This window comes from Daucus carota, chromosome 2 (assembly GCF_001625215.2).
Source record: "Daucus carota subsp. sativus chromosome 2, DH1 v3.0, whole genome shotgun sequence".
NCBI classification, from domain to species: domain Eukaryota; kingdom Viridiplantae; phylum Streptophyta; class Magnoliopsida; order Apiales; family Apiaceae; genus Daucus; species Daucus carota.
In genome coordinates this window covers 38,073,263-38,083,256 of record NC_030382.2, presented here as the reverse complement: position 1 = coordinate 38,083,256, position 9,994 = coordinate 38,073,263, and the positions used below count along the sequence as shown (strand labels likewise).

Here is a 9,994-nt window from a genome sequence, read left to right as displayed (position 1 = left end):
GGCCTCTTCTTAGAGACCTGGATCTAGAGACTTAGACTGTACATTCCTAATATTCCTTACATAAAGTCTATTAATACATTCAAATACCTATAAGCTGGTATCTAAGCTCAACTATATAGTTTCAAGGTGATAAACTTCATCTACATGTTATAAAACTAATATCAGATAGATTCACGAAGATCTTAAAACGATTCGAGACCTTGATATAACTTAACCCATTTATTTGAGCAAGTATATGGTTATATTATTATGAAGTAACCTTGATCAAAGCCTATATTACTTATATATTCTCAAGTTTAAGCATAGTGGGCCTATATCCCACTCTATGAAGATTTTAGGCACAACGATATGTGTGTGTACATAGGCTCTTACTCAAATGAAAATTTGTAAACTTAACAAATGGTGTAACTAACTCATGTCATTTATAATTTTGAATTTAAAACAAGGATTTTTGACTTTATGAAATGAAATTACAAAACACTTCATCTTCTAGTTGTTAAATTACAACAAAAATTATATGAGTTTTGTATAATTAGAATAAAAGCTAGTCAATTAAGTAAATAAATTTAATTATTTATTGTATCAATTTTATATCGGATGCATATATTTAGCACGATATGGTGGGCATATTTGTAAATTCAAATAAATGTGTGAGAATATTGCTCGAAAAGGAAAAAAGAAAGTAAATAGAGGTGAATGAAACGTGGCTCGTGGGTAATGTAACGTGGCACTTTCTCATGACAAGAAGAAATACACGCGGTTTGGTTTCGGTGGACAGTTTCTGCATGTAGATGAAAACAACTAGTATATAATTCAATCTTCTTGGCGATAAGTTCAACAAACACAGAGTTAGAAATAAGTGGTATATTGTTCATTCGTCTTTGCAATAAGTTGAAGAAGCCCAGAGTAAAAAGGTTGATGAATCTACAAATTCGAGTACAAATTATCTCAACATCCGTTTGTGCTTAATTACAAGTTTTGTTCTCGTTCAAAAGGTATCTTTTTTTCATCCAGATCTCTCACATACACACACTTGTACATATACGATCGAAAATAATATACAAAATTTGAAGTAAATTCCATATTTAAAATCTTGTAAAATATTACGATGACAAATTTGTAGATGCTTGTAAATATAAAATAAGATTTGTAGATTTTATTAAGTTGTGTTTTAATTAGATCACTTGTGTATGAGATTTAGTTTAAATTACCAATTGAATTAAGTCATAGATATAGATAGGGCCGAGCGATATTGAATCAGAAAATAAAAAAGAACTGTGTAAATTTTGTTCGGTTCGATCTAAGTCTTTTTGAATACTTGGTCATTCATTCGGGACCAAATAGATCTAATAAATAAATTTGTTTCGGTTCTTAAAATAATATTTCCGTTCAGACCTAATAGTTGGATTGATATAATATATAAGTTATTTATATTTATTATTATATATATAATATGTATTTAATATATATCTTATAAGCTGAAATATAATATATAATTCGTAAATTTGATTATATTTATGTTGGTGAAATTGTGATGATTAATTGATGATCTTATTTTTAATAAATAATGAATTTTTGTTTTATTGATAATATTAGTTATATTATAAAAAAACCCAACTCTTTTGGACTAGACTGAACAATATCATTTCAGTTTGTTTCATAATAAAAATTTGATTTAATTAAAAAAGGAAGAAGGATATTTCAATTTTAGAGTTGTTTAGTTCGGACTGATTTAGACTAAACCAATCAAGTGCTAATCCGAAATTAGGCCAACTATCAATTTGGTCGTAACTAAAAGCCGGTTTCAAAGTTTATAAGTTAAAAGTACTTATTTATACCTTGTGTAAAAATTTAAGAAGAATAGGAATGCTAGTTTTTGTTTCATAATTTCTGCAAGAATTATTTTAAGTCTTAACTTAAAATAAGTCTTAACTTACTTCTCATTTTTATTTCAATTCTTTATTTTAAGCAAGAATTACTTATTTTAAATTCAGCCAACGGCCCCAATGTATTCTAAATCCGCTATGTTATGTAACTTTTTTTTTATATTTTATAATATTTTGACATTTTGATAAATATATATTTAATTTTATTTAAATTTGTTTATGAATAATATTTCTAATTTTAACCAAGCTAAATAAAATCTAATAATATTTTTGTTACAATTCTAAAATTTTATCAAAACATTATTTATTTTTGATATTATTATATGAATTAAATAATTAATATAATTTTACATATTAAAATAACTGTATAAAATAATTTAGTACCAGACCCCCCAGATTTGTAAAGAATTTCTTTTTTTCCTCACTGCATATACTCTTATTTACTAGACCGCGCGAAGTTTCTAGTGTATACTCAGCTGAAAAGGTTATCTCTTTGTTTTTGTTAAAGAAAAATATATTTATTTGAAATTATAATGGTGGGTATATTTACGATACACGGAAGTGGGAAGTCAAGGAGGGTAATAGTGTAAATTCACGAAAACCCTTTTGTATTCTTTTCCATCATCACCTCTCTTTCTCTCTCTTATCTGTCCCCTATTCTCTCTCTCTCTCTCTGCATTTTCATTAATCCATCTCTCTCTCTCTCTGTGCGCTAGGGTTTTTTGAATACCAGAAACTCCACAGATCTGAATCAAATCTCAATTAGCAATGGATACCAACGGCTCAGATTCACCCAATCCCAAGGAGATTCGTCACGGCATGAAGCGTGAGTTCGCGATGATGATGAAGAACCAATCCCAATTCCTCTCCATCGGCCGCACGCGCTCTTCCAAATCCCCAATTCCTCCCGCCCCCGGCCTCGTCGGCGACAAGCGCGCGAGAGTCTCGGCGAATTTGTCGGAGGAGGAGAAGGTAGTGGCGGCAGCGGCGGTTAGGGGTGAGGTTCTGAGCGAGGAGGAGGAGCCGAAGAGTGGCATTGTTGATATGGTGAGTGATGATGACAAGAGGAGTGTGTTGGAGGAGGATTTCAAGGTCCCGAATGATGTTGAAGGGGATTCCGGTGAAGTGGTTTCGGATAATACGCATTCGTTGAGGCGTGTCACGAGGTCGTTGTCGAGACCGGGTGTCGAAAGTGTGGGGGAGGGAGTTGGGGAGAGTGGCGCTGTCAAAGAAGGATTGGGAGATAAGATAGGTGAGAAGAATGTGGTTGATAAGCAGAATGTAGGAGTCGAAAAGCGTCCGAAGAAGCTTAAGGAGTTGCTGGAGACTGGTTTGCTTGAAGGAGTGGGAGTGCGGTATTTACGGGGTTCTAAGGTGAAATTCTCGTGTTAATGTGGTCATGATTTTTGCTGAAATGTGCTGAATTGTTTGATGTTGACTTGGTGTTGTAAATGTGTCAGGTCAGGAAGGATAATGGGCTTAATGGAATTATAAAAGGCGATGGCATATTGTGCTTTTGTGATGTGTGCGGAGGAGCTGCTGTAAGTTTTATCGATAATGCTTTGATTGCTTTGAATGTTGATTGTTTGGATGAGTGATGATGTGTTTTTATGTAATGTGCTGTTTTTGAATGTAGGTTGTGAGTCCTAATCATTTTGAGCTACATGCTGGTAGTGCGAATAAGCGCCCCCCTGAATATCTATATTTAGAGAACGGGAGGACACTTCGTGATGTTCTGAATGCATGTAAAAATGCGCCACCGGAAGCTGTGACAGCAACCATCAAACATGCTATTGGTTCATCTGCGGAAAAACCCATACCTCTTAATTGTCGGAATTGCAGGGGTAGTTTATATAACACTGATTATTTTACGTGTTTCTATACCCTTTTCTGAAAACAAATTGTTCTAATACTGTTTTGCTGCTTTGTAGCGTCACTACCAAATTCTGGTGATTTTAGAAGGAAAGGGTTGTGTGTCTCCTGCATTGTCACAGAAGAACTTCAACCTAGATCGCCCGAGCAAAGTGATATGGGTGATAGGTGTGAATTCCTGTAATATCTAAGTTACTAAACTGTGTTGTTAAACTTATATGAATGTCATATGATCAGATGCAGATTTTAGTGGTCTCATAGTTTATCATTTGTTCGCAGTAACGTGTTTTTAGGTTTTTTTTCCTGTCAATATAAGCATTGGCTAACAAAAAAGTAATTCTATGAAGCTTAACTAATTCATCTAGGTGAGGACATGTGAAATATACAAGAGTTGCCTTTATAAATGACCTTACTGGAACTAACCAGGCCCCACACTCTGATCCCACAATAGAATACGAATGCCTTGTAAACAGAAATGATCTCTTAAACTTCTAATATACTTGTGGGTTTGCCAGGTAAGATATTAATGAGTAGGAGTATACTTTGCCATTATGTTGAACGTTGCTGATGTCATATAAAACTTAAAACTACATGTTTCATCAACAAATTGATTGCATCAGACATAAGCTGAAACAGCTATTATGTTTAGAGCTCTACTTATAAAACAAATATCGTTCCAGAATTCATGTGTCATCATATATGTAGTACTTGTATTTTATTGAAAATATATATAGGGTAACTGGTTAATAATCAAGCTTGCTGTCAGTCTTGACAAAAAACATATTGGATGCTGTGGGAAGACTGAATGAGAATTATATAGATATATATTTAGCAAGTTACAGAGTCCTGCTGACTTATATTACAATTTCTTTCCCGTGGTCTGCTGGTCAAAAGTGCTTAGGTTGCTCAGTACATAGGTATTCGTTCAAAGTATTACATAGCATTTGATTTTGTGCAAAATATCAGTGTCAGTGTCTTCGTGACATTATCCGAAAGTAAATTATTTTAATTAGATATTGAAGTAAGAAGGGCAATTATTGTATCACGTGGTTGATGTATTTAATATGAGTGTGAGATTGGTGATGTCATGCATTTTAGTATCATGTATTACATGCTGGTTTTCTTTGACTCGTATTTTGGACTTTTACGACTATCTTTTAGAAAATTCTGGAAGTTAAGCTGGATGGAAACTAGGGGTGGCAATCGTTTCGTTTCGTATACTTTCGTTTCGTGTATTTTCGTGTTTCGTGTATTCGAAGGTGAAACCCGTATCCGCCCGTTATTAATTTCGTGTACCTAATTTGAAACCCGTATCCGTTTCGAATCGTTTCGTGTATATTTCGTGTACTTTTCGTGTATATTATATATAAAAATATTAATATATTTTTTAATCAAAAAATAGATTTAATATATATTTTCCTTTATAAATTTATTAAATGTGAATGATATATATTATACTTGTATACAATTTTTTATAAATTTGTTAATGTATCTACAATATATATCCACACATACATATAAATATATACTTTATACTGAATTATATATTTAATATATCATTACATATATATAATAAATATAATCTACAAATATTTCGTGTACTTTCGTGTATTTCGTGTACCCCAAATGAAAACCCATATCCGACACGAAATCTATCGTGTAATTTCGTGTTCGTGTACTTTCGTGTTTCGTGTATTGAAAATCAAAACCCGTATCCATTTTTTTCGTGTCGTTTCGTTTCGTGTTAGCGTGTTACGTGTCAAATTGCCAGGTCTAATGGAAACGTTTCTCTCCTACTCTCTCTATTTAAGTTTTTTTTCCAAGTACTTGCTAATCAATTATCCTTTTGTTCTTTATCTTATGGTCTTTGTAAGTTATCTAGAGCTGATATATGCACAGTAGACACTTGCAGCCACTTAAATGCTCTGTGATATGGTTAGATGTTTTTTGGGAGGGTTGTATATGATTAGTTGTATAACAATAAATAATGAATTGCAATAAATGAACATGAAGTGTGCAGGCTGTAATTTTCTGTAGAGACCTGAACAACATAATTTGGCACTAGTACTTTCACTGGATTAAGTATATGAGTTTTTTATTTATTTATGAATTTTCAGGTCACCTCAATCTCCTTACGGTGATGGATCATCTGATCGGAACAGAAACGAAAGTTTGTCAAGGAGCAAGGGCAAGGGAAGATTGACCCGAAAGTTTGTACTCGCCCTCAGTTTTTTTTTTCTTTCCAGTATTAGTCAACTGCTGTATGGTCTTTCAACATTTTATATACTAAAGTTAACTAAGTGATTATTTGATCGGTTGTATCTATTTACAGAGATTTAATGATGCATAAAAAGGGATTTGAGGAACTGGCTGAGGGAGCTGAAGTAGCTTATTTTGCCAGTGGGAAGGTAATTGCTGGTTGTGTTGAGCAGAATTGCACTATGCTTTTTTTTTTTTTTGGCATTTAATTGCTTTGGTTAATTGCTGTCAGATGATAGAATCATCTAGCATTCTGTTTAGAATCTTCAAAAAGTATTTCTTTCACTTTTTAAATGCCTAAAACTCTTTACATTTTGAACAGAAAGTGTTGGACGGTTATAAATGCGGGTCTCAAATTTATTGTTTCCACTGTCACGATAAGGTTATTCTTTCACTTCTAGGTTTAATGGTTTGGTGATACTTTTTTATTATTTTTTGATATGTTGATGTTATATGCATTATGCACAGGTCAGCCCATCAGTGTTTGAAGCACATGCTGGTTATCCCCGACGCCGTAAACCGTATGTTCTCTTTAAATAAACTCAGAGATTTTAGAATAAGTTATTTTATTGCGACTGATGTGTCATGGCAATTCTTAGCAAAACACAATTTATTTCATAACGAACATTTTGTCATGCTTGACCAGTGCCAGTTGATCATACAGTGGAAGTAAGAAAGATAATCAATGTCTTAGTATTAGATTCCAGTGACCTACAAGTCTTGTTTTTCTACATTATTGTTCTTGCTGTTTGGATTTATTCCCAATAATTTATCCCTGGTTATATGGCAGATATCTACATATCTATACTTCCAATGGGGTTTCTCTTCATGAATGGGCAGTAAAAACATCACTAAAAAGAGAGATTTCTGCGGCTGAAAATGATGATCTCTGTTCAATCTGCGCAGATGGTGGGGATCTGTTGTGTTGTGATACTTGCCCTAGAGCTTTTCATCCTGGTAAGATTCTAGTGGTCTAATTGTTTTGCTTAGAACTTTTCTTTCTTAAGAGCATATTGTTGCAATTTCTGTTTAAAATATTTCCATTATTAGTCATGGCAGTAACTTCTAAAATATACCTACAGGAACCTGTACTTACGGTAATTCTTTTCTGGCATAAGTGATAATTATATGTTTCTCACTTCGATCATACTTTATTATTCCTCTTGATTGTTCCATATGTCATTTATGTATATAATTTCTTTTTCCAAATGCAGAATGTTTATCCATGCAAGTTATCCCGGAAGGTAAGTTTCACTGTAGATACTGCAAAAATACTTTTGAAAAAGAAAAATTTGTGGAGCACAATGCCAATGCTGTTGCTGCTGGACGTGTTTCTGGAGTGGATCCAATTGAAGAGATAACCAGGCGGTGCATTCGAATTGTTGAAACTATGGCAACTACTATTGATGGATGTGTGCTCTGCAGGTACCCTCCTTTTACCTTTAAGAAATATAAGTTTTTGGTTGTAAAAATTTATTGCCAATTTGTAAAAAGTATTGATTGCACTGTAAAAAGCTATAAAAGAGCTTATAAAACATATGAAACCATAAAAAGTGCCATTATGCTTTTTAAATTTGCTATATCCTTACTATCTCTATGTATATTATTATTATATAATAATCAAAGTTTTAAATAAACCCTCGAAACTTACTTTCTTTTCTGACAAAATAAACCAAGCCTTATTATGTATCACATCTCTTTATTGTATACAACAAAAGCTTTGTCTATATCATACATCTTTCGACGTGTATTTTATACATGTTGATGTCATTTTGTTGGTGTCTGTTCTGCTCCTTCGACCAAGTTCTGTGCATACTGTGCAGACCAAATATATCAGTTCAACTTTACACTCAAAGCACACGTTCAAAATGGAAAGATATTCATTTGACTATGTGCATTCTTTCTTATTAAGTAATGTATCTCGCTTGCTTTATATGCTAATTTATTATTTCTTGCAGAGGCCATGATTTTAGCAGCGGTGGATTTGGTGAGGGAACAGTGATCATTTGTGATCAGGTCTGCAACACTTTTGGCATTTTTGCTATTTCTGTTACTTTCAAGTTTTAAATGATTACACAAAATGATGTAATATGCTTTTTGTAGTGCGAAAAAGAATATCATGTCGGATGTTTAAAGGACCACAACATTGTTGACTTGAAGGTATTGAGACGTGTTCTGTCTACTTCCTGTTTTCAATTTCAAGCTTATGTTATTGGAGCTTTTGAGTTGCTGGGTAAATTATCACCTTTCTGCAGGAGTTGCCAACGGGTAAATGGTTTTGCTGCTCAGAGTGCAGCAACATTTACTCTGCTTTGGAAAGCAGGGTAGCTGTAGGTGACACAGAATTGTCTGATTCTCTGATGGACATGATTAAGAAAAAGCATGAGGAGAAAGGTTCACAGAGCTTTGGAGATCTTAATATTAGATGGAGGCTTTTGTGTGGGAGAACTGCTGCCGATGAAACTAGGGTTTTGCTCTCAAATGCCGTGGCTATCTTTCATGTAACTATTTATGTTTTTCTCTCTTATTTTCAAGATATTTTTGTCCTGATGATCATCGATGAGCCAATTTTCATATAATTGCCAATTCTGATAGTCTTTGGTTTGTAGGAACAATTTAAGCCCATTGCCAATTCAGGCACAAGGGAATTCGATTTTATCGCAAATATGGTTAATGGGTAAGCAAGCACTTTAGTAATTTTATATCTAAAACATCTGTGTTATGCTTGATCTGTTCTGTAAATTGGGTATAAATTTCTCTTCCACCATGGTGATTCTGTGCAGAAAGTGCTCTCCGGACCATGATTTTGGAAGGATGTATTGCGCAATATTGACGGTCAAGTGAGAATGATTTGTAACAAATATTTTATACTGTTTTTATTATAAATTAGTAATCTGATTTAACTCCATATGCGCAGTTCATCTGTTGTTTCTGCTGGGTTATTTCGAATATTTAACCAGGAAGTAGCTGAATTGCCTCTAGTTGCTACTGGTTCCAACTTCCAAGGACTGGTAAGCCTTTAAGAGGGTTCTTACCAACCTAATGTATCTATGTGGTTGCTCATTACAGAAATATATAACCTACTGCTTAGAATTACTTGAGATTTCCTCAAGCAAGTGTGATGTTTTTATCTGGGGATATAGCCTTTCTGACTGAAAATATGTTTTAGGGTTATTTCCAGTCGCTTTTTTCTTGCATCGAAAGCCTTCTTCAATCAGTGAATGTGAAGGACTTGGTTCTCCCATCTGCCGATGAATCAAAATCTATATGGACCAAGAAGTTTGGTTTTGGAACGATTGATAAGAAGCAGGTTTGTCAATTTTCACAAAGATTTCTTCAGGTCCTTTAGGGGTGTGTGCTTGTGTACATCTGTTATATAATGAGAGTACATAATTTTCTTTTCAGCTGAATGCATATAGGAAATTGCATCGTATGATGGTATTCCAAGGAACATCAATGCTGCACAAGCCAGTCTGCCAGATTTCGCATTGAGTTGTTTCAAGGATATGTTGATAGTTTATTTACAGAGATATATGATCCGAGATGCAATTTTTTGGATGAAGATATACAGGGCTACAGGTGTACCTTTCGTTATGTTAGATTCTCCAGCTTGCTAGATGTTAATATCTTTTGGTAGCAACAAGAGAAAGATGTGAAGTTTTTAAATAGATGCTCTTCGCTGGATAGCACATATAGATTAGAACATATAGATGGGTCTTTGCAACTGATAAGGTAAATGAAGTGAAAGCATCAAATTTTGTTCAGATGGCTGGGTTGTCATAATATCAATTGAATTTCTCGTGAACTCTGAATTTATAATTGCAATTGGCCTGGAATCTAATACTTTTGTATGTCTACTTTTGACACAAAATTTGATTGCCAGTTTTGCACAAGTAATGTTCCGATACGCAAAATTTGATTGCTAGTGGTGCTCAAGTCATGTTTTGATTTTGATTGGATTTTACAATTCTTAGATC

General features: G+C 33.7%; 1 protein-coding gene across 1 annotated transcript; it reads left to right on the top strand.

Annotated features, from left to right (window-relative positions):
- The first annotated feature begins 2,521 nt into the window (after nt 1-2,521).
- LOC108209210 (uncharacterized) lies at nt 2,522-9,888 on the top strand. Its single transcript, XM_017380007.2, has 18 exons — nt 2,522-3,260; nt 3,347-3,427; nt 3,523-3,730; nt 3,818-3,926; nt 5,876-5,968; nt 6,091-6,166; nt 6,340-6,399; nt 6,486-6,538; nt 6,808-6,974; nt 7,232-7,442; nt 7,976-8,033; nt 8,121-8,177; nt 8,273-8,518; nt 8,627-8,694; nt 8,801-8,857; nt 8,935-9,028; nt 9,187-9,327; nt 9,423-9,888. Exons 1-18 carry the CDS (start codon nt 2,655-2,657, stop codon nt 9,507-9,509), a joined length of 2,472 nt encoding a protein of 823 aa, XP_017235496.1. The 5' UTR covers nt 2,522-2,654; the 3' UTR covers nt 9,510-9,888.
- The last annotated feature ends 106 nt before the right edge of the window (nt 9,889-9,994 follow it).